This window comes from Panthera uncia, chromosome D4 (assembly GCF_023721935.1).
Source record: "Panthera uncia isolate 11264 chromosome D4, Puncia_PCG_1.0, whole genome shotgun sequence".
NCBI classification, from domain to species: Eukaryota; Metazoa; Chordata; class Mammalia; order Carnivora; family Felidae; genus Panthera; species Panthera uncia.
The window spans coordinates 83,568,845-83,592,809 of record NC_064807.1 but is presented as its reverse complement, the minus strand read 5'-3'; the positions used below and the strand labels follow the sequence as shown (position 1 = coordinate 83,592,809).

General features: G+C 52.1%; 3 protein-coding genes and 1 long non-coding RNA gene across 13 annotated transcripts in view; 2 read left to right on the top strand and 2 right to left on the bottom strand.

Moving 5' to 3' along the window:
- Positions 1 to 4,211, bottom strand: part of GARNL3 (GTPase activating Rap/RanGAP domain like 3) — a 149,947-nt gene extending 145,736 nt beyond the window's left edge. The window contains exon 1 of one of the 2 annotated variants that reach the window (XM_049637751.1): positions 4,138 to 4,211. Coding sequence is in view for 1 of the 2 variants with exons in the window: in XM_049637741.1 (XP_049493698.1) it covers positions 3,651 to 3,742 (92 nt within the window). In the remaining variant the exon portion in view is untranslated. Of the gene's footprint in view, positions 1 to 3,650; positions 3,825 to 4,137 lie in introns of those variants that run through there. The other variant, XM_049637741.1, reaches the window with a different exon arrangement.
- Positions 1 to 23,965, top strand: part of RPL12 (ribosomal protein L12) — a 534,927-nt gene that overhangs the window by 184,453 nt on the left and 326,509 nt on the right. The gene's annotated exons all lie outside the window — the stretch shown is intronic.
- On the top strand, positions 3,993 to 6,243 carry LOC125927562 (uncharacterized). Its single transcript, XR_007459367.1, has 3 exons — positions 3,993 to 4,576; positions 4,779 to 4,928; positions 5,418 to 6,243. It is a non-coding gene; the product is annotated as an uncharacterized LOC125927562 (long non-coding RNA).
- The window catches only part of RALGPS1 (Ral GEF with PH domain and SH3 binding motif 1), a 271,670-nt gene continuing 255,016 nt past the window's right edge, over positions 7,312 to 23,965 (bottom strand). For 7 of the 8 annotated variants that reach the window (XM_049637854.1, XM_049637824.1, XM_049637794.1 and 4 more), the window contains 6 exons: positions 20,310 to 20,393; positions 18,866 to 18,971; positions 17,541 to 17,633; positions 17,245 to 17,350; positions 14,385 to 14,476; positions 7,312 to 10,384 (listed from right to left, as the gene is read on the bottom strand). In XM_049637854.1, coding sequence (XP_049493811.1) covers positions 10,355 to 10,384; positions 14,385 to 14,476; positions 17,245 to 17,350; positions 17,541 to 17,633; positions 18,866 to 18,971; positions 20,310 to 20,393 — 511 coding nt within the window. In that variant the 3' untranslated portion in view covers positions 7,312 to 10,354. The remainder of the gene's footprint in view (positions 10,385 to 14,384; positions 14,477 to 17,244; positions 17,351 to 17,540; positions 17,634 to 18,865; positions 18,972 to 20,309; positions 20,394 to 23,965) is intronic. The other variant, XM_049637835.1, reaches the window with a different exon arrangement.

Sequence of the window (23,965 nt, the reverse complement as noted above, 5' to 3'; positions counted from 1 at the left end):
CACACACATGACAACCGAAAAGACAGAAACTTGAACCCAGGCGTGTCTCACTCTAAAGCCCTCGTTCTTGAACACAATCTGATACGCCTTCCTAGAAAATGAGAACAAACACATCCAGGGCAAGGGGTTTAACAGCCTAAGTGTCTTGCCCTCTGGCCTCCACATTTCCCAGCTGGTCTTTCTCATCGCCACCTGGCTGGATGCCTAACGCCTGGGCCATACCTTCCTCCTTTACATTCATCACGGACTGTGTCTGCCTGCCAGTGAACAGAGCTGACACAGGATATTTAGCAAAGACAGTTGCCATTTTGAAAGTAATGCTTTTTTTCCCGATGTCAACAAGATGATTGAGTAAATATGGTTAAACCAGATTCTGAAAGGCCCTATACACGAGATGGTGGCATTTAAACTTTTTGCACAACAGGAAATGAGTAGTAATTGAGGACTCTGGAGTCAGGGAGGCGAATCTGGCAGCATGCTCACAAGTGAGGCTGAGGCTCTCATCCCTGGTGGTCCGTCAGAATCACCGGCAGAGCCTAAGCACCTCCACACCCCATCACCACCCTGAACTTTCTGGAACAATAGGCCTGCTATAGGGACCCACACACTCATGTGGTTAAGATATATCACAGGTGATGTTTCTTCCCACGGCCCTAATTGTCCATTCTGTCAACCCAATACAAGCCAGCTGTTAATAGTTTCCCTTAAAAGTGACATAATTGGATTAATGAATCAAAGAGGAATTTTTAGAGAGAGAGAGAGAGAGAGAGAGACAGAGAGAGAGAGAAAGGGAGAATATCTCAAGCGGGCTCCATGCTCAGTGCAGAGCCGGAGTCGGGGCTCAATCCCATGACTCTGGGATCATGACCTGAGCTGAAATCAAGAGTCAGAAGCTCAACCGACCGAGCCACCCAGGCGCCCCGCCGAGGAATATTTTTTTAAGCAACAAAAATAAGAGAAATTGTAGATGAGCATCTGTTTCAAGTTAGCAAATTATTTTCTAATTAAGCATACACAGGAGGAATAAATATATTTGACTCAATTTTTTAAAATAACAAAAACTTTATCAAAAAACATCATGAAGTTAAAAGGCAAATAATGAACTGCAAAAAATGTGCTACATATTTGACCAAAAAAATTAATTTCCTTAATAACGTGCTTCAATAAGGAAAAGATAAACATTCCAAAGGAAAATAGACAAAGTGCATGCAAATGTATTTCATTTTAAAAAGAAATACAAATTATACATAAATATGAGAAAAAAAGTTTCACCTCACTACCACACAAATAAATTCAAATTAAAAGCAGGGGCCACTTTATAGATGATAATGCCTCGCATTGTGGGTGGGAAAAACAGGCACACATACATGGTTCTGGGAGAACTGTTAAATGGCACGACTTTCTGGTGGGCAATTTGACATTATGCTTCAGAAGCCTTGAAAACATCCCTTTCCTTGGATCCAGTCATTTCCATCACTTCTATAAACTTACCTTAAGGAAATGATTACCTTTTTATGCACAGACTAATGCACATGGATTCACTGTGTCCTTAGTAAGAGTGAAAAACTGGTAAAACACTGCACGCGTGATAATAAAAAAAAAATGGGCTAAATGAATTGTACTGCAACAAACAGAAGTTATTTTTACAATCAGGAAACTGGTAATCATTATTTCTAAGGTTGGCCCGATATTGTCATAGAGTGTTAAATAGAGAAGAAAACCTCTGAAGAAATCATGTAGTCTTTCAGGTGTGAGGTCATGAAGACGAGGGGCTGGGTGGTAAAAGTGAGAAGTCAGAGGGAGAGAAAAATATTCTAAACGGGCACTGTCCAATGGCATAGACGTTAGTCACATGTGGCTACTTAATTCAAATCAATGAAAGTCAAGTGAAACTTAAAACTCAGTTCCTTAGTTGCACTAGCCATATTTCAAGTGCTCAGTAGTCACCGGTAGCCAGTGGCTGCAGTATCCGACCACACAGATCACAGAATGTTCCCATCGTTGCAGAAAGTTCTGTTGGACAGCGCTGACCTAAATGTTCTACCTCAGGCCTGGATCCAGCTTTTGGCTCATCTCTTCAGCCTCATCTTTTGGCACATTTTTTTTTTCCTTCGTGTTCCAACAGCAAGTGTAAGCACCAGAGGGGCAGAAAGCGACTTGCCTGGTTCTCCCAGACCTAGTGGGGGAGACTTGTTATCCAGGTAATTACACACAGCGTTTGCGGGACAGCAAAGAGATTACACAGATTACTGATACAGCACAGAGCTCAGCCTGGGATTCAGGGAAGACTTCCCAGAGCAGGAGGGGACAGGCGTTACCCAAAGAGTAAAAAAAGACTCTTCTAAGTAGACCAAAGAGCAGGAGTAAAGGCACTGATGAGAGAAACGCACAGCATAGGGAACGAATGACCCGCGGGTCAGGCATTTATTCATTCAATAGATAGTAAGTGTCTGTGATGGGCCAGGCCTGAGGCAGGCTCTGGGGACAGAGCAGTGAACACGACTGCCATGGTCCCTATCCTCATGACGCTCACACTCGCCTGGGGGGAGGGGGAGGGGGCAGGCTGTGCCAGGGCCTCCCACCTCACATGAAGGATCCTGGTTTGTCAGCCTAGCTGCTGATTCTTCTTTTCCGCCTCCGTGGGGACCGGAGTCCCACCTCGTATCTTTCTTCATGTCCCCCCACCCCAGCCCCATCACTGCTGTGGGAGACAGTTCTGGAGAGGGGGTCTTGGTTAGACCCCTCCAGCAGCCAGTGAGGATGTGGATCTGAGAGGCGGAAGGATAAAGTCTAGTTGGGAGGCTACTGGAGTCATCCAGAAGAGGCCGGGGGGCCCGGAAAAGGGCAGGGCCGACTTCAGCGAGGCTGCAGCGGGAGAAGGCGCTCCGAGTTAAGAAAATGCCCGCCGAGGGAATGAGTCTGGCAGAGCAGAGCGGGTGGAAGGCGTGTCAGTGGAGCAAGGGTCCAGGGAGGAGAAGGAACGGAACAGGACAGTTACAGGAGAGTTCCCCAGGCCAAACAAGGGAGGGGTCGGGACGGCTCCCCCTGCAGAGGAAAGGCGTCGGCGGCGGGTCAGAGGGGCACCAGGGGCCGGGCGTGTTGGGGGCCACACCGCACGAGGATGGGCGGGGCTGTGAGGCAGCAGGTGTGCGTTACCTACGGAGCCAGGCTGGGGAGGCTGGGGCTGGCCTGGGTCCTGGGGCAGCGCAGAGAGGCTCCCGCAGGAGGGAGACCTCCCCGGGACTTCAGGGGACTATCTCCCAACCTTGTCCTTGAGCATTTTATAAGAGGCGGCACGGCACATTCTCCACAGCCCGAATTCCGCCCGGAGCCCGGCTCTGCTCGGGGCCTGCCTCAGCACCGACCCTTGGGGGGCGTCTCGTCGGGTCTGGATTTCAGACGCTCGCCGGTTCTTCTCTGGGGCGACCCCCCTCCCGCACCTGCCGCTCGGGCGGCCCAGAACCCCTCGACCCCCGGCCGCTTGGCCCTGGCTCCTGGCCGGATCCCTTCAGACCACCCCCCCCTCCCCAGCGACCCCTCCCCACACCAGGGTCTCGCAGCCCTCGGCCCCCCCAGGGTGCCCCCCACCCACCACGTGGCCGGGTCCCCGCTTCCGCCCTCCCGGCCGCACCCCTCCCCAGCCGCTGTACCTGGGGCTCTCAAAGCTGCACCCCCTGCGCCGCAGCGCCGCCCTCTTCTGCCGCAGAAGCGCAGCAGCCGCCCCGCCGGGCTCCGGCTCCATCGCCCCGGGCGGGGGCCGCGGGCTCGGGCGCACTCGGGTGGGCTCGGGCCTCGGCGGGGCTCGGCGGGACGCTCGGCTCGCACGCCGCAGCCCATGCCCCGCCCCGCGCGCCTCCGCCGGGCCCAGGCCCCGCCCCTGCCCCACCCCGAACTTCAGTCCAGCCCACTCCGTGACCGGCAGCCGGGTCCAGATCCCGCCCCGGCCCCGCCCCGAACTTCAGCCCCACCCACCCGAGCTCCCAAACCAGGCTTAGGTCCCGCCCCGCCCCCGCCCCGAACTTCAGCCCTGCTCTCCCCGCGCTCCTCAGCCGGGTCAACGTCCCGCCCCGGCCTCAAGCTCCAGCCACGCCCTTTCCACGGCGGCCCCACAGCGTCCCGGGTGCGGGCTCTCCTCACCTCCGTCGGGCCAACACGCCCAAAACGCTCACCCCGTCCTCAGCTCGGTCGGGCCCAAGGCCCCGCCCCTCCCGCTCCGTTCCCCTCAGCCCAGCCCCAGGCCCCGCCCACCTACTCCTGCGCTAAGTTCTCGCGTGGCCTTTGCCCTCACCCCGAGGGTCGGCTCCCTCGAGCGTCGTCCCTCCACACCTCAGCACCTCCAGGCCGTTTCTAGTAGCCGCGTCCCTCTGGGGGCCGCCCTTCCCTGCACCCCCGCTCACCGGCACGGCCCCCCCTTTTCTCTCTAAAGTCTCGAGTCTGAGGGCCCGTTCACTCCTTCTGCCTTCAACCCTGTCCTGGGCGGGGCTCAGCCTGCGACACGGCCCCGCCCACGCCGGCGGCCCCGCCCACTCCGCCTCACCTGCGCTGGAGCTCCGGCCAACGCCCGCCAGGCGCAGGGGTAAGATACCAGCCCTCAAGGCTAAATAACCTTTCTACCGTAGTCTGCGTTAACTCGCGGATCTCCATCCTTTAAGTGGTGGTACTGCTGTCTCCTGGTGGCCGTTTGTGGCGCCTGACGGCAATGAGGATGAGGGGTTGGAATTTTGCAGGGGACGAGTTGTGGGTTCAAGTTTTGACTGGATGTGATGAACACTTTGCAGCTGTGTGACAACCCCCATACACCACCGTCCTCACCTCCTCTCCAAGTCAGATGCATCTGTCTCAGAGCCCTTGCGCACTGCACTGGGGCCGAGAGCAGCGACCCCACCTGGTAAAGTTGGAGGTCACTGTGCCGTCTAAATCACGAGGAGGTAAGCTCGGGGCCCCTCGGCAGCCAGGGCTTGTGGCGAGGGAGGTGTGGCTCTGCTGGGGTGGTGGAGCAGAGACTGAGGAGTGTGTGTGGGAGCCTGTGCTTGGAGAATCAACCACTGCCGCTTTGGAAGCCACTAACTGGGAAACTGAGGCAGGCAGGGCTGGGGCTCCCATGATCAGTTTGGATCGTGTCACTGGCACACGCTCCCTCATGACTTTCCTGCTGCTCTCACTGTAATGTCTGGACTCCTTTGCTGCTGCACATTCCAGCAGAGAAGCCAATCTGCGTGGAGAATGAAGGGGAGAAAGATGTAGGCGGCTTTCCACTTTTCCTTCCAACCCCCCCTTCCCCCCGAGACCCCACTTTGGTCCTCCCACGTGTTTCCATGAGACAGGCTTGCAAGACAGCCCCCCTTTTCTTAAGCAAGCTACAGGGGGCTTCTGGTTTTTGCCTAATATCCTAAACTGCCCCTTATGTATCTTTTCAGACCTGGATCCCATTACCTCCCCAAAATCCTTCGCTCAGTGAGACTGGGTTGGCTGCTTTTCCCAACTTCATCCTGCTCCTTCTCCTTCTCCTTTCTGTCTTCCTGCCTCCCCCGTCCTCCATGTGTTCGGCAATCTCTGAAATGAATCCCCAAATGCCCCTGTCCCCTCCCCAGATCCTCCACCTTCCTCTCTCTGTGTGCCCAAAGCACTGACTCTGCCCTTTCCTGAGGGCACTGCTCCCATATGTCATTCACGTTCTAGTAACCTCCGAGCAGGGCTCTGAGTGCCCCAGACCTCCTTCGTGTCTGTATCTGGCAACAGCAATGGTTTGCTAAGTGAATGTGCGTGATTAATAAATTGAGCAGCGTTCATTGGAAAACACATTTAATTTCAAAGTAAACAAAGATGTTTGTACATTAAAGTATTTAATTAGTGAAACAATTATTATCAGTGTAACAAGCTGAAAAATACAGCAACTTGATACAAGACTGAGGTAACAAAATACTTCACCAAAAATCTAAAGAATCCCACAGGGGGTTGATGTTCAGTGGTTATTGCGGGTGAGACAATTCACAAGAATTAGAGAATGTCCTTACACAACTGCATGCAGGGGTTCCGCTGGGGGGAAAGAAAAGAAAAAAGACAGCCCAGGAGAGTGCAACAGATTTAACAAGAAACGAATTAAAATGTAGAAACTGATTTTCAACTTACTTTGCAGGATACATAAGAAATTGAAAACTACTCTCTACGCAACATTTTGAATGCTAATTGAAAAACCATGCATTTTGGCACGAAATTTATTAAAGATCATACCATACTAATAAATTAATTGCTAATATTTCATTACTGAATGGTCACAGTCGTTCAGAAATGAAAAAGAGAGATTAATGATTAGAGAACAGACAGATGACCCATCACGTTGCTGCTGCAAAAAGGGATTTGGGGGCTGCACACAGTATACACACACTTGTGCGACACGGGACTCCAGCGTGGTCCATGGTACAAGTTCTCAACGCCCAAAAAATGCAGCTCTCGCTCATGCTGTACTTGCATCTAACCATGAAATTTAAAACCAAAAAGCCTCTGAAGTAAATACTGTGAATATTCCGACCCTCCTCTCTCATTCCACCTCAAGAGTCCTCGGCATGCCCAACCATAGCCCTGTGCCTGGGTGTTCTGCACCAACCAGCCTCTAGGACGACGACTCCATCTAGTTCTCGTTGCAACTGAACTCGCAGAGCAAGAGGCTGTGCAGTCCGTTGAGCATTTTGAAACCTTTCTGGAGGAATCTGCGCAGGGTTTTTAACCCAGTGTTAGGAGACAGGCAGGGTCTTGCCAGAGGAGATGCCGTGTTGAGGATTATTTGTTCGTTGAGTGGTCAGCTCCGCGAGGGCAAGGATTGGGTCTGCTTGTTCTCAGCCATTTACAGTATATCCCTGGTAGAGCCTGGCACACAGGAAGCACTCACTAGAGATGTGAGTGAATGAATGAATGAATGAATGAGTGGTTTTGTGCAGAGAATGTTATTTCAAAGAGATTCTTGTAGTTTTTTTTTTTCTTTTTAATATATGAAATCACCCAACAGGTCAGTACGATGTAGGGCTGATTGAAGTCATTTATGAAGTCACACAAAATAAGTTAGATTGTGTTTTTAGCAATGTTCACCTTGTTATAAGCATCAGCAATGTGGGTGTAGAGCTGTAGACCCCACCTGTGGAATGAAATCAGACCTCCCTTGCGAAAGGCTTCCCATTTTCATGGATTGTTTTCCACCCGTAAAATGGCATCCTGAAAGATACACATCTTGGGCTTGGGAGGTGGGAGAGGAAGATAATGAAAGAAATACTGGCCATCTTGGTAAGGAAAATAATGCTTTATAAATTCAGTTGGCAAGAGAGTGGGTTCTTTCCTAAACAGAATGCCTTCAAGTATCTTCTGCTTTCGGTTCCACAAATGGGTGATGTATGGGCTTCTTCAGGGAAAGAAAGGGAGGCCACACTCTCTCACTGGGCACACAGAATATTATGTCTACTGCTCTCCACTGAATCAATTCTCCGTGAAGCATTTCAGTTGTTAGAATGCACTTGGCTGACCTTGAGTTATAAGACACGTTCCAACCGAGAGGGGCGAAAATTATTCCCAGGGAGAGGTAGATGAGCTGTTCTTGGGGCATTGTAATGCTACCAACTACCTATTCCACAATTTGTAGAAAGCATTCTGCAATTTTCATTCTGGGGTGCCATGATCTATTTGCTCAAAAAAACCCCAAAAAACTCAGCACATGCATGTAAGACATATCACCTTCAATGGTTTCACAAACATTTGTGCATTATGGACAGTCAAGAAGCAAAAACTAGAAACGTTTCCCTCCAGGATGAGAATCCACCCGTGGATTTCTTCCTTTTGAGGTTTGTGCCTGGTCTCTTCTGTCCCAGCCTGAGGACCTCCTCACCTGCTGCTTGAGAGACAAACCAATGCTGAGAAGACAATCTGCACTTACGTGTTTGGCCCCTGTGTCCCTGCTGGGAGAGCCCAGGCACCTTTCAGCCTGTCTCCAGGACTCTTCTGGTATGTTCACGGTTCTTACCAGTTCTGAAGGCCTTTGCCAACAAGGTCGAAGCAGATTCTTCAAGAATCCAAGCTAAGAATGTTTCTAGGAGGGGATGTGGGATCCGTCTCAATGGGTGAGAAGACATTTGGAAAACAATTACAATTGTGCTATTTCAAATTCAGCTCAGAAGGAAACATTTGTGAGAGAGGAAGAAATTTTATAAAGCGCAGAAAATGATCTGATTCAGTGGAGCCTGAAATTCTGAGTGTTTTGGATTGACATCTGTAGCATTTCATGTGAGAAGAGCCAGGACAGTTGAACAGTGGAGAAACCCAAGGAAAGTCCGTGGCTGATTTTCCAGTCTTAACGCTTCCATCCAAACTTAAGACTTAAAAAATATTAACCGGTAGAAGCAGATTCAATGTAGGTTAAAGCGTTGACCTGAATGGTCCTAGTGAGAGGTGTTGGAGTGTTTGGTGTTTTCTTTCAGCCTCTAGATGCTAATCTGAGTAGTCATTGGTATGAATTAGGTGTGCGCATCCGGACCCCGTCTGCGTGCCGGTGGGCGGAGCCCTCACAGCTAAGGTTGGACGGCACCAACTGGAGTCTCTCCCGGCACAGAAGTATTCAAGACTTTGCTCCAAAGAAGGGCTAGTTACTGAGCACACTAAGGCTCAACCAAAAATAAGACGCTGATGGCAACTACTTTCCTCACCGATTCATTAGAATTTTCAGAAAAGTTGTCACCATTTGGTCAAAAGACAGTGGTGGGTCCTTTGGTAGTTTTTAAATTTACCAACACTGTTTACTGGGTAAGGTGGTGTTTTGAAGCATCTCGCCCAGAAACTCTTAAGGGTGGTTTGATGTCTGGTCAGTGTGAGCTCTGAAACCATGATAGCAACGAGGACCCAGGGAATTCAGAAAACCATTTCAGGGTTTCCTTCTCAGAATTTGGACACCCAGATTAGGGACGGGGAGAGAGAAGCTCTGGTGATAAAGCTACCGTAAATAAAGCTAACTTTTATTCATTATTTTGAATAAAAATGTATTTGTGCAAAATAAAAGTCACTAAAAAGACAAACAGTGACAGATAAAAGGACATTGTTCATGTGAAGAGCTCTTAACTGAATGCAGAGCTGGGACCATTCACTCCCCAGGGCTTTGCTCTCTGGTCACCATAATCATCGACAATTGTGCCCTTGGACTTGGATGTGGAGAACTTGCTGGTGACTGCGTTTGGGGGCAAGATTGGGGGGGAGCTTAAGGCCTCAGTGTCACTCAGCTCCCCAGTGTAACCAGGAATCCCAGCGGGCCCCGCCCTGGCAGTATGATGGGAGCAAAGCCTTGGCCTGCGGGGAGAGGCTGGTGCACAGGGGCTTCTGCGCAGCCGTTCTCTGTGAGCGTGGTGGCCTCCGAGTGCTTCTGAGGAAGCTGGGAGAAAGTGTCACAATTTCCCCCTCTGGCATGGTCCAGGGGTGAGAAGACAAGGGCTTTCAGACCCTGCAGGAGAGGGGTGGGAGGAAGCGAGCAGGCCAGCCCAGTCCACAGTCCTAAAGCCGGGTCCTGTCTCAGAAGAGCCAACAGCAACAAGGCCGGGAGGGGACCCGGGGGCCCAGACAGCAGGCCTTCCAGATGAATAGCACCCATAGGAACAGAAAACAAGACACAATTTAAGGCATTGTTTGTTTACAGTAAAAGAATGCAAGGGACCCTTAACATAGGAATCTGGGCTCTCACTCTGACCTTCCTCGGTGGACAAGGCTATCACGTAAGGTGAAAGCAGGGCCTCAAAGCGAATGAAGGGTGTGATGTCACACGTCTTGTGCCAAAATGCATGTTTCTTGAAGAGTTCACACTCACTCGCACACGTACACGGCACACACACGCAGAGGACGCTTGGGGGGTTGTACAAAATCTGAGGCAGCCCTGTGGGCGAGCGACCCCGTGCACTTGGGGTATAAAAAGCCAACTCCATAGTCTGTTCCTTCTCTCTGGCCCCTCATGCAGGTGAACTCTGTCCACTCTTGTCCGGGAGGAAGCACGGGGGACCCAACGTGGGCCGGATGCTCTCTGATCGAAGCAGCAGTTGGTGGACGGACGAGGGCCCAGAGAGGGAGGGTGGGGTGCACAGTCTGGGGCCCAGCCACGGCCCTGCGGGGTGGCGCTGAAGAATGAGTGTCATGAGAGTCGCTGGGGATTGGTGTAGGTGGACGCTGCACTGGCAGAGCCCGCTGGACCGTGAGGCCGCAGGCCGAGTCCCCGTGAGTCCGGCTGTGAGTCACCCAGCACCCTGGCCAAAAGCCTGTGCCCAGGACATGCACTTCGCCACCAGTCCCAGGCTGGGCTTCCAGAAGCCTCTGAAGTCACGCCAAGTCCTGCAGAGACTTATTCAAATGACATAAGGTTTGCAGGTACCTAGAAGAGAAAGCTCACCTCTTGTCAAGGTTCCAACCTTTTGGAAGGGGACAGGGGGTGCCCCTAAGGGAAGGGATCAGGTCCTTCCCAGTTAGTCTGTGAATGAGCAGGTCAGGTGGGGAAGAGGGCCTGGCAGGAATAATGGCCACTGTTTAAGTGGCCACTGTGTACCAGGCGCTTAACATCAACACGCCCCTCCAGTCTTCACAGCACCCCTTGAGGCAGGTTCTGGAAGTGTCCCCATTACACAAACGAGGGCCCTGAGGCTTAGAGAGGGAAAGCCCACAGCGAGTAAACGACAGGCTAAGGCACCAGAGCCCCTGCTCTCAATCACTATCCTGGCATCAAAATAAAACTTTGCTTGGAGCCGAGAGGAGACAAATCCTGCAGGAATGGGCGTATGCCTCTGGAAGGGACAGCAGCGGGCCGGTGTGGGTCGTGAGGGCACGGCAGGAATTGACAAGTGGAAGCACCAGGAGGAGTAGTCGGGATGCCGGGACCCCTAAGACCTTCCCATGGCTGTGTCCCCAGAACACCATCCCAGCTCCCTTTGGGGGGAGACCAGCTCAAGGTCAGGGTGTTTCCCTGTCCCTTCAAATCCGCCCCCAGCCCCAGGCCCCCCAACCTAGCAACTGCCACGGGGTTCCAGGAAATTTGAGGAGAAGCAATTTCATCAAAAACAAATCCATCTTGGTATCAATTTGGTCAAAGTGATGAATTGGAAAAAAATGCATCTCCCTGCACCAGAAGAGAGTTATAAGAACGGTCACAGCAGCACTGTTCAAAATAGCAAAAAGCAGGAAATCATCCCTGGGATCACTGCCAGCAGAATTAATAAAAAAAAATATCAGTACAAATAAATGAATGACAGCAGCACACATTGACACAGAGGAATCTCAGGAACACACTGTAGGAGAAGAGCAAGTCACAGAAGAAAATACCTAGTTACGGTTCTATTTATAAAAATGTTTTAAAAAATGTAACCCAGACAATACGTTGAGGAATCAAATACACGTGCCAGCATTTTAAAGACACAGTAAATAAATCGGCAAGTGGTTATGGGGTGCAGGCAGACAGAAAGGAGACTGAAGTAGGAAAAGGCCCCTGGGCGAGGGAAGTGTTCCGAGGCCCCAGGAGGTCCTGCCTTTAGGTTGGCTGGGTAGGCAGGTACTTGGGTGCTTGTTGTAGAGCTGTGGTTTACACCTTACACATATGTTACAAGTCAGGTGTAAGTGTATTCAGTGTCAGTACAAACAATTTTAAGAAACGCAAGGCCACAAAAGAGAAAACCAATTTTAGTCACTGAGCTCTCCCATGGGAGTAGATGCCTTTCTGTGATGGCTTTCACTGGAGCCTCCTGGACGCCATCACACGGATGTGCTGGGCGTCACTGAATCCTCTGCTGTGGAGTATTTAGCTGTTGCCAATTTTTTATGATCACAGCATAGAGCGGGGATATGAGGTTGAAAGTAAACTCAAAAGGGGAAAAAAGTAGAAGAAAATAAAAGATCCCCATCCCCTAGGTCTAAAAATTGGACAAAAATACTTAAAAGTTGCAAAACCTTTTGCCACGTCACACTGCATTTGCCATACACGAAATCCTGTTTGTCCTTTTAACCAAACACCTGCTCTGCCAAATGGGTTGGACCCAGTTCCCTGCTATCTGCCCTGGAGTCGCTGCCATCCTCAGAGGTGTCCCCTCCCCGGCCCACAGAAGGGACAATGGGCTCTTGCTCGGGGCAAGCATCTTGGCTCCCACTGAGGTGCCTAAGCCGTTGCCACCGGGCAGATGCCAAGGCCGGGTTTCTCTCCCCTGCCCCGCCCTCCTGGTGGCCCACCTCTGGGCAGGCAGTCCCTGGCCACCACGGCCTCTGGCTCACAGGTCACAGGGCCACGTGTGCGTGGCAGGTGAGCTCCCGTGCTCTGTTCTCTTAGGATGGCACTCGGGAGCTCACAAGGGGCCCCAGACACACACGGTGTGACTAGTTTGGAAAAGGTCAGGGTGCTCGTCCTCTCTTCATGTGACCTGAGGCCTTGTTCACTGGGGGTCACCTTCAGGTGACTACCAAAAAAAAAAAAAAAAACAAAAAAACAAAAAAACCCTGGCCTTCCCATCGTGGAGACAAGCAATTACATTTGTTTAATGTAAAAAAATATACATAAGCACTCCAGATACCACGGAATTTTGGTTTCTTGTATATCATTTTAGAAATTTTATATGCAGACACAAACATACATATTATACATATGTTTATGTATTTTAATACAAATAAGATCGTCCTTGCATGTTTTACACTTCGCTTAAATTTTTCTTTTTTTTTCTTTTTTTTTTACGTAATCTCTACGCCTCACCTGGGGCTCGAACTCATGACCCCAAGATCAAGAGTCTGTTCTATGGATGGAGCCAGCCAGGTGCCCCTGTACTTTGCCTTTTACTTCCGTCTCGGAGCCCCTTTCAGGGTATCACACGCACAGATCTGCTTCCCTCCTTCTAATTGCTATCAGGTGGTGGACAATAGGGATTTATTGCCGGTCACAGAGGTTTCCAGTTCTATCAAGGACAATGCTGCAGTGAACATTCTTACCCACACGCATGTGTGAGTGTATCAGTGGGGCAAATTCCCAGCAGGCAGATAGGTGAGTTGGGGGACTCAAATGCAATTTATTTTGAGCTTTCCTCGAAGTGGTACCTCAAGTTTTCCCCTTGTCGGTCTTTCCTACTGTTTTAGTTTGTCGAGAACTTTCTGCTAATTCTGCTTTCTCGCTTCCCATCATCTATAATCTGACCAGCTTGTCGCATATGTTCTATCTCACGTTACAGATGAAAATCCTGAAGGGGACCAAACTGAGACCTCCTTCTGGTTTTCGAGAAAACTGTGCTGTCACCAGCATCCTCCTGGACCCAAATGCCTGGCGTGAAATAGCCTTTGCTGGCCCCCAACCCACCCCAGACCTCAGAGCTGGTGCCTCCCAGCTGCTACCCACCGGAAGCTGCCACAGCCCACTCCACACTCTGGTGCTTGCTCTGTTCCCACACTGAGAGGCATCCACTCCCCAGTGCCCTCTTCTGGCCGATCCCTGGGGAGCACGGAGAGGGAGGCCTCCGGGCAGGAGTACCAATCCTGCCACCAGCGGCCAAATGCTGCCCACTGACTCCTGGGGGCAGGAAGCCCCAGCCTGCCCCTCCGGGTGCTGAGGGTTGGGGAGCCAGGCCTCCCAGAAGCCTGACAGCCGAGGCTGTGCTTCCAGACCTTTAGTTCAACTGCAGGAGGCTGAGCAAGCCGGGGGCCCTCTGGGAAGTGCGAGGCAGGATAGCTCAGGCAGAGAGTATAGACTTTGGTGTCAGGCAGACCCGGGTTAGATCTTGCTAACTGTGGGACCTTAAACGAGTATCTGCCACTTGCTGAGCCTCAGTGTCCTCAGCATAAAATGGAGACAGTAAGAGAACCTACCTCAACGAGTGTTGGAAGGATTTGGGTCAAATCCTGCAGGTAAAGTATTTCCCATAATGCCTGGTCCTGGGCGGGGTGCAGACCAGAGGCCCCCTGGCTCCAATACGTTGAGCAGCGGCCATGGTTAGCTCTCAGTATTAGCTAATATTATTATTCCTAAGGGCTGTGGGGCAGGGAGGCCCTTTCATCAGTCTGGAGTATTCCCATGAATCAACTTTTGTGAGGGGGATGGTCTAAATAGATGCTATATCGTGATCCTTGGGGCGACATCACCCCTGCCACCTAACTGTGCCCAATGGATGTTTCCCACTTCCTTTAGTGGGAAAGACACAGGGACCAGATTCAAAGTTCTGGTCTGGAGCCAGGCTTAGTCCTAAGCTGAGCAGACGGCGCCCTGTCTCACAGAAAAAGGCTTTTCAAAAGAGGGTGTCTGGGAGCAGAGCTAACAGGCCCTGAGGGAAGGAGGGAGCTCTTATTTTCTATGGACCCTTAGTCCCAAGGGTGGGAAAGGATATTTCATGTGACAAGCAGGGTTTTGGTGACTTTACCTGAGGCCTGTTGCTTTTACATGCATCATCCAAATGCTTGTGCCACAGTATTGCATGAAACCGGGAACCAGTCTGGAACTTGTAAACATTGCCTGACGGGCAGAGAAACTATTGGTTAGGAAGAGGGAGGGCACCTGGGAGGGTCTGCCCGTGGCTAGGGCATGAAGATAAACGTGAACATAGGTTAACTAAACCAAGGAAGGTCAGGAGCAGCCCAGGGCAAGCTTGAGGCTGGCAGAGGCAGAACTTCTGGTGCCCCTGGGCTCTCTCTCTGGACCAGGGCTCTTAACCATTTTGGGGGTCACGGTGCATTTGGCTCTGGTGAAGTCTGTGGCCCCTTCTCAGGATAATGCTTTCAAATGCATAAAAGAAAATACAAAGGATATCAATACCACTGGAATACAGTTATCAAACTACCAAACAACGTGAGTGACACAGATATACCTGGGTTTCTCTATGAACCCACCAATAACAAGACCCAGGGGCAGGTCTGACACGGTACTGTAATTCCAGAGAGATGAGTAGAAATGCCACTCTGAGAAATCTGCAATAATATGTGATAGGAAAACATCTGTGGTTTTTCTTGCAGACAAAATCACAGGTGTTGTGAACGTTCTTGTAGTTTAATGCTCGTAAATAAAGGCGTGAGAGGCCACAGAAAACCAAGATGTAATTTTTTCCCCACTCAAGTTCACAGATCCTTTGGATTTATCCACAGACCCTGGCCACCCTCTGTGTCATACTGCCCTCTGCTTGGGGACAGTGCTTTCCTGGGGGCTAAGGCCCAAGAGTGGCCTGTGGTCCCTGTGGCCATATGGTCCTTAAGTCAGGCTCATGTAGGCACACAGCCTTTACTTCCTCAAGAAACCTCTTCTAATCCAGGCCCAGAGCCTTGAGGAAGAAATTCCCGTGGTAACCAGTCTGGGATGCCCTCTGATGTGTGTCTAACTGTGTGTGGATTCAGTTGCTCAGACCTGGAGCAGAGAACTTGGCTCCTCTCTCCTCCGCCCCCTGGGCCCCTTGAGGTTGGTGCTCCTTTACTGCCCAGCTAATGACATTAGAACCCTGCCAGTCACGGGGTGGTCTGTCTCCTGCAGCAGCTGTTACCTGGGAGCTTGTTAGATATACAGAAGCTTGGCCTCCACCCCAGATCCGCTGAATCCAAATCTGAATTTTAACAAGATCCTCAGGTGCTTTTTAAGTACACGAACTTTGCACTAGAACATTCCTGTGAGGATGTGAAGATGCTCGGAGACTTTATAATCCCAGCGACTTTGCCTGGCTAGAACCCAACACCCAGGCATTTCAGGGTTTTGTCATGTGACGTGCGCCACCAGGAAGATTAGCATGGCCCATTCTGGTTTTTTTGTTTTGTTTTTGTTTTTTTTTTTGAGTATAGTTGACACAAAATGGTACATTAGTTTAAGCTGTACAACAAAGCGCTTCAACGAGTTTATACATTATGCTGTGCTCACCACAGTGTAGTTATTAGCTATCACCACACAACACTATTAAAATATCATCGACTATATTCCTTATGTTGTGCCTTTTATTCCTGTGACTCATTCATTCCGTAACTGGAAGCCTGTGTCTCCCACTCCCCTTCACCCATTTTGACAACCCCTTACCCCTCTCTCCCCTCTGGCACCCATCAGTTCATCCTCTGTATTTATAAGTCTGATTCTGCTTTTTTTCTTCTAGATTCCACATATGAGTGAAATCATATAGTATTTGTCTTTCTCAGTCTGATATATTTCACTTAGCATAATACTCTTTCGGTCCATCCATGTTGTCACAAATGGCATGATCTCATCCTTTTTTATGGCTGCATAATATTTTTCTGGTGTGTGTGTGTGTGTGTGTGTGTGTGTGTGTGTGTGTGTGTGTGGGTGTGTGTGTGTAAGACACCTTCTTTATCCATTCATCTACCAAAGGACACTTAGGTTGCTTCCATATCTTGGCTATTGTAAATAATGCAATAAACTTTAAACATAGGGGTGAATTTCTTTTTGAATTAGTGTCTTCATTTTCTTTGGGTAAATACCCAGCAATGGAATTATTGGATCATATGTATTTCTATTTTTAATTTTTTGAGGAACCTCCATACTGTTTTCCACAGTGGCTGTACCCTTTCACATTCCCATCAGCAGTGCACAAATGTTCCCTTTTCTCCACATCCTTGCCAATACTGGTTATTTCTTGTCTTTTTTATTTTAGCCATTTGACTGCTGTGAGGTGATATCTCATTGTGGTTCTGATTTCCGTTTCCTTCAGAGCGTGGCCTATTCTGAATGTCCAGTGCAGGCAGCGCTCCTGGACGAGATGGTGCCCAGAACCTCTCCTTCTACCCGACATGGTCATGGAGGAGGGGTGGAACCAGGAGGGAAATGGAAGATGGCCAGACAAGGTAAAGTTGGGGCTTTTGTAAAAAGGCTCTTCTCAGATTTGGCCTTGGACTAGGATATTGTGAGAGTCTCACAGCACAGGTGATGTCAGGGGCATCCCTGAAATCTCCCAAGACCTGAGACCCTCCCAGCCACGTGGTCCCTGCCTCATGCAGGGTTATAATATTTATTCCAAGACCCCGAGGCCACAGCTCCAAAGGTGACGGGCCCCAGTAGCCACAGGTGAGGCCACAAAATGGTTCCTGGAGCCACATGCCATGCCCACTGCTCACTGAACACACCGCGATCTAAGCAGTTTTTTCATGGACTAGTGAGGGGACCCTCTGATCACAACCTAAAGCAAAGGGAAGGCAGCAGCCCCCAAAGTTCCTACTGTTTCAAAATGTACATTTAGTGGGAGAGGAAAACAGGGTAGGGAGAAATGGTGGGCACCCAGCGCCGGGCCCGCTGCCTACCTTTGTCAGGGTTATTCAGCTGGAAGATATCGGGGTGCTCGGGGTCATCAGGAAGCTGCACCATCCAGCCCACAACGGAGACCTTTTTGCCGGGTGTGGATTTATACTGGGGAAGAACAACAGCGTAACCAGGAGGCCCACGCCCTCCATTCCCCCGCATCGTCTCCCCCAGGAAGGCTGGGGGGCCCGGCGAGGTTCCTTCCCACCCCTGCCACCTCCCCTGCCTCCCTCCGCCCCTCCTCTGCAGGTCATACTACATGAAGTCCCAGCATGGAAAGTCCTTTCATGGGACTTACGTGTTTTCTGTCCGTGCCCCGCAAGGACTTGGCTCCGTAGTACAGGAGGGTGGATCCCGAGAGGATGACCCAGTACCTGGTCCACGAGGAAAGCTACAGAGGAAGGGGAGGCAGAGTGACACCCCAGCAAGTAGTGGGGAAGTCCCCCCTCCCTGTCTGATTACAGACCCAGCCCCGTGGGTGGAAGGGTGCTCCCCTCCCCCCCCCCCCCACCCGCCTCAAGCCAATGCCAGTGCTGGCCTCACCTCCTCACCTCTTCCCTGGCCACTCACCCACTAATGTCACTTCTACCCAGGGCCTAGAGGAGGGAGACCCTCCTCATCCGTGCCTCCGAACTCCTCAGCCCTAAGCCCTACCTCCCCTCTCTGGCTCCTTTACTCAGAGAGCCTTTCGTTTCCTAGCTTAAGGCTTGTTAAGAGCCAAGGCTTAATTCCTACGTATTGAGGTAACTTGGGCCCAAGAATATCCTGGGGAAAAATATTTTTATTTTTTACTTAAAAAATTTATTTATTTATTTTTTTAAATGTTTATTTACTTTTGAAGGGGGGAGGGGCAGAGAGAGGGAGACAGAGGGTCTGAAGCGGACTCCACGCTGACAGCAGAGAACACGATGTGGGGGCTCAAACTCAGAACTGTGAGATCATGACCTGAGCCGAAGTCGGACGCTTAACTGATAGAGCCACCCAGGCGCTCCAGGGAAAAACATTTTTAAAACCCAGACATGCTCAGGGGCGCCTGGGTGGCGCAGTCGGTTAAGCGTCCGACTTCAGCCAGGTCACGATCTCACGGTCCGTGAGTTCGAGCCCCGCGTCGGGCTCTGGGCTGATGGCTCAGAGCCTGGAGCCTGTTTCCGATTCTGTGTCTCCCTCTCTCTCTGCCCCTCCCCCGTTCATGCTCTGTCTCTCTCTGTCCCAAAAATAAAAAAATAAAAAAAATAAAATAAAAAAAAAGTTGGAAAAAAAAAAAAACCCAGACATGCTCAGCCATCGCCCAGCAGAACCATGATACCCGCACTGGGGTGCTCTGGCTGAGATGGAATGCCAATGCTGTGCTGACCCTCTCGAGGGCAGTACCAACCTAACTCCAGGGCTCTGCCAGCTTCCACTTGCCCTCATCACAGCCCTGGCTCACCGCACGCTCACTTGTGTGCACGGCCATGCATGTGACCTTCTTGCCGAATCCTCTAGGACACAGACACTATTTTATCCCAATTTACAGATATGGGAACTGAGGCCCTTGCCCACTCAGTGGCACAGCCAGGGCTGGAGCCCGGGGCCCTCACTGATGCCCCGGCCGCCTCCGGATGGAGGGCTGTCTGCACTTACCGCGGGCTTCCGTCCTTCCTTGAGCAGAGTTTTCCTCCTCAGAGGACCCTCCATGGTGGGCACGGCGGCTGAGCTCCCCAGCGTACAGATGCACGGGCCCGTGGGGCTGAGGGGAGACCACCAGTCAGACGCCGCACCCTCTCCCTCCCAGGTCCCCACTGCAGAGTCCCTGATCCTGCGCCAGGCCAGAAACTCAATGCTGTCGAGAAAAGGCCAGGGAGGGGCCCCTGAGGCCTTGCAGCTTGAAGGAAGAGGGGCCAGGGCAGCCACAGCCGCAAACTTTCACCTCCCTCGTCTTTCTGAGCCTGCAAGGCCCGAGGCTTGGTGACCGAGCTCCCTCTAACCCAGGCCCCAGCAGCACCCGCCACCCTGTCCTGAGCTCTGCGGTGGCTTCCTCCTGCCTTGCCCCTGTGCTCCCACCTTTGTCTGGGGCCTATGCAGCCCCTCCTTGTGTGGGCAGGAGCCTGGAGGAGCAGTGGGGGAGGTGGGGGTGGAGTGAGGAGCGGGGAGGAGGACGGCTGACCAGCCCTGCACCTTTACCTCAGGGCTCCCTTCTCCCCCAGGGCCGCAGGGTTTCAGGCGCCACCTAAAGGTGAAGGCTGCCAAGTGCAGCTCTGGCCAGGACCTGTGCCCTGGGCTTCACACATTGGGTAGCGGGTAGTGGCTTCACTCACTGGGCAGGCGCCTCCCATGGGCATCTCCCTCAACTTGGCGCCTTTCCTCAAGCTGCTTTTTCTCCACGTGCGTGTGAATGGCACCGCCGTCCACCTGGCGGCTTGAACCAGGGACCTGGGGTGTTTCTCCACTTACCCCACCACCCCTGCAACCTACTGAATCCCAAGGATGCCCTGATCCCAAGTCCTACATATGCCTGACTACCCCTCTCAGTCACCCTGCCCGCCCCCGCCCCCCCCACCTTAGGCCAACTTGGCTCTTCCTTTGGACAACTGCCCAATGCTCTGCCCCGGCCTCCCTGCGGCCCCTCCTGCCTTCCTCCTGCACCCTCTCCAGCTCTCCATGCCTCTGGCCAGGATGACCTGGTCTTGCCACAGTCTGTCACCTCCCCCCAACCCTGCTCGGCCCCACCTCTCCAACCTCATCTCCGCCCCTCCCCCTCTCATTTCTGACAACACTGACTCTCCTTCATTTGCTTCGGCTTGGGGCACTCATTATCCCTACACCTCCCCTCCCTGTATTTGCTTAATTCCTATCACTCTTCCAGTCGTTTCTCCAGAGAGCCCTTCCTTGCTCCATCCCACCTCCACTCTGGGACCATCAGTCATCCGGGATTATCCGTTAGGCCTGTTTCTCCTGTGACAGCGGCCTCCCGGGCCAAGGCAGAGGCCACGTCTGTCCCATGAGCAACCTCTAGCACAGTGTGTGGCCTCCAACGAGCAGCCTAGAGCTGTTCGTCAAATAACTGAACACACGAATCAACGAATACCTGTACACGCAGCTCCGGGTCCGGGGAGAATTCCGAACTGGAACGCGCCAGTTGGGCCCCAGGGTGGCATAGAGACGTCCCCTGCTTCAGAGGAAAAGGGTGGACTTTTAGCAACAGCCCGGAACAACCAGATACTCTGAGGAAGCGAGGGTATCTCGCACCCTGCGGTCATTAGCTCGGGAAGCTTCAACCCCAACTCTTCCCACACCTCCTCCGTCATGCTACAGGCACATCTGGGGCACATCTGGAGCCCCTAGAGCCTCCGTCAGGGCCAGTTCCCAAGGCTCCAGGTGATTCTTTCCTTAACTAATTAAATGTTCACCCCTCTTCCAGTGGCAGGGGGTGACTAAAATCAGGGCACACCCACTTACCCAATGTGAAGCTGACATATTTAACAGAAAAAAGCAGGAAAGCCCAAATGTTCCATGGCTAATCCAGCAAAAAGGGCGCACACAGCGACAGAATTGTGGGCAGTCTTGCACGTTGGGCCTGGGGGGGAGGGCCTGGAATCTCTCCATGGGCTACCCCTCTGGCTTCTCAGCTCCTCTCTCTCCTGGAGTGCCCAGCAGGGAGCCCTTGCAGAGGAAGGCGCAGTTTCCAGAGTAAGCAGGGAGCTTAACCTATTTGGGGGGAGGCTTCCAATTTTTTTCTCTTCGTCTTTTCCTCTTTCAGCAGAATGACTTCTTGTGTCCACTTGGTCCTCAACCTTCTCACCCCTGCAGCATGGTCTCTCCCTGGGCTGTAGCATTCCTTGCCCATTGGCTAAACAATGATGTAACCCAATTTATAGTCAGACGGGGTGGAGACTTCCTTTTCAAATATTCTATTCTCTACTGCCCATCCTCGGTTGCCGCGTGCTGCCCCGCAGCTCTGGACACCTGGGGGTGGCGTGGGACATCATCATTCACTCCAGCAGGTGCGTCATACCATCAGTGAGCTCCGGTTCCTCCAAGAGAGGGTGGTGCTGTTCGCTGCCCCTCCATCCTCTGCTTGAGAAGGACCTGTTCTTGAGGAGCATCTTGGGTCTGCTGTGCAGAGGCCCAAGTTCAGGGCTCGTGGGAGTCTGAGGCCTTCTAGGCCAACTGCTCTGGGACCCTGCTCCTTCTGCCCAACAGCTACTCCTCTTCAGGAGGTAAAGAGCCACAGCATGTGCTTGGCCCCTCAAGTCCTCAAATGCAATGGATCTCAGCCTTTCCCCACCACCCCTTGGTGACAGATGATGGTCAGAGGCTGACCCCGCCCCTGCCCCCGCCATAACTGTGGCACAGAAGAGGCCCTGGCATGCCCAACTCCCAGCCCACAGACCGACGGTTTCCTCCCTCTCTTCCATTCAGAAAGAGGCTTGCAATGCAGTGAGTGAGCGACATTACAGGTCATGATGAATCTGCTCTCACTTATGAAAAGCTTCAGTACTTTCACCGTTACTGGGAACACTACTGCGTACCTCACAGCTGGGTCTGGCACCGTGACATGCTACCACCCCGTGCTTAAGCGGACTGCTGGGAGGGCTTGCTATGGGCTGCCTCCAGGGTTGCTTTCCTCCACAGCCACCACCAGAGATTTCTTATGAATTGGGGCAGAGTGTGACAGTGAACCTTTCTGCGATGACATTCCTTGTGCCAGGAAGACGTCTCCTCGCTTGATCTGGAACCCTGCTCTGAACCACCACCTGTCTGGAGTTGGAGATGGAGCCTCCCTTTCCAGAGCTGGGTCCTCTGGCCTCTTCTTCTCCACCTTTCATCTTGTGGGTCTTTTTGCCCTGGTACCCGAAGAAAATGTGTGATGACAGCAGGCTGTCCCCAGTGACTGGCAGTTCCACCAACAGAGGGGTGTGGCTGCCACTGCTACCTTCCCTCTGTCGTGCTCTCCTTTCTGAGACTGTCCATGGCTGCACACTCAATAGATGTCTGCAGGACTGACGCTTGTTGATGGAGACCCTTAAACCAACATCTTCCAACCAGCCTAGCCTTGTAAGCAACCTCTCTTCACATTCTTTCTAAGGGCGCGGGGTGCCCCCTGGTGCACTGGACTGGTGGGGGAGTGTGGGGGCACGGAGATCACTGGTGAGTGGGGGGCTCATATGTGCAAGGCTGTTACACTCACCATCTCACTGGAGCTTTGTTTAAGTTAAGCACATTATCTTCCCCAGAATAGGGAAACTGAGGCTCAATGATGTGAAGACACTTGACCGAGGCCTGAGCCTAATAAACCAGGACCGGACCCTGTTCTGTCTGGTTGTATAGCCCAAGCTCTTCCCACACCCTTCAGGGTCACAGGGAGGCCCAGATGTCACGTGTCGGGGCTCTGCCACAGGCACTGGCTCTGCGTGTGGAACTGGCACCATGTGGGTGGCTTCTGGGTGCTCTCCCAGAGGTACCCCTCCATGTAGGTCTCTGCCACAGCTCACACTGATCGGGCTTTGTCGGTGTCCGTGAGACTGGACGGCCACAACAGTCTTAGGCCCTAGATCTCCTTGGGTAGGACCCTTCCCAGGCCCCTCGTCCCTTGGTCTCCGCACTGGAGTAAGCTTCTGGTGGTTTTGGCTGACGGGCACGGAAAGGCAACTGCTTACCACGAGACACGCCGCTCCTCCCAACTCTGTGAAGGGTGCTATTCCCACCGTGACTCAAGTGAGGAACCTGAGGCACAAGGAAGTGAAGCCACTCATCCCACCCCACTGGCCTGTCATTAGGGATTTAGGGATGGAGACGCAAATATTAACAAAGGGAGTCTGGCTTTCTGGTATGAGTAGACAGCTTATGTCAGTCAAGCTCCTCCAAGTGGGGGAAGTCAGAGTCTGCTTCCCTGGAGCTTGGGGGAGTGACCCTGGCCTTGAAGGGCCGTGTAATGGTGAATTTTCTTCAAGGCCAGCTTTTAGAATAGTCAGGGTTGTGGTGGCCACCCTTCCTCCCAAGATGAGCCCCGTACACTGGAGAGGGGGTTGTGATGGTTGGGTGATTCTGGTCAGGCCCAGGCGGGCTAAAATCAGCACGGAGGAGCTAGGGTCTTCAGCCATTGGAACCAATCTGATCACTGCCCTGCTCTGAGAAGATTTGTTATTTTGAATGTTCAGGGACAGAAATGCAGAATGAATGAGCATTGTATCTGGTGAGCTCAGAAATCAGGGAGTTTCTTGGACTGACATGGCTCCCACTCCAGAACCACAGACAACTTTCCTGGCATGATGCTGGAGCAGAATGTGGCTAAATGGAATGTATTCCAGGAAAGCCATTTTACAGTCTCCTCTGAGGGGTGGATCTTGGGCAGTGGTGGGGAGGAGGGACGCAGGAAGCAACCCTACTCACGGGAAGTCTGGTCTGGGGAAGATGTAGGATGACAACCAAATAAAACACTTCAGTCCCAAGTGGTATGCAAGATGATGATGATGATGATGATGATGATGATGATAGTGATAAGGATGATGGTGATAATAAGGATGGGCTGATGAGGATGATGGGGATGATGGAGATGGTGGAATGATGGGATGATGGGGGTGATGGGGATGGTGGGGATGATGGAGATGATCGGAGTGATGGGGATGGTGGGGGTGATGATCGGGGTAATGGGGATGGTGGGGGTGACTGGGGATGATGGAGATGATCGGGGTGATGGGGATGGTGGGGGTGATGGGGATGGTGGGGGTGATGGAGATGATC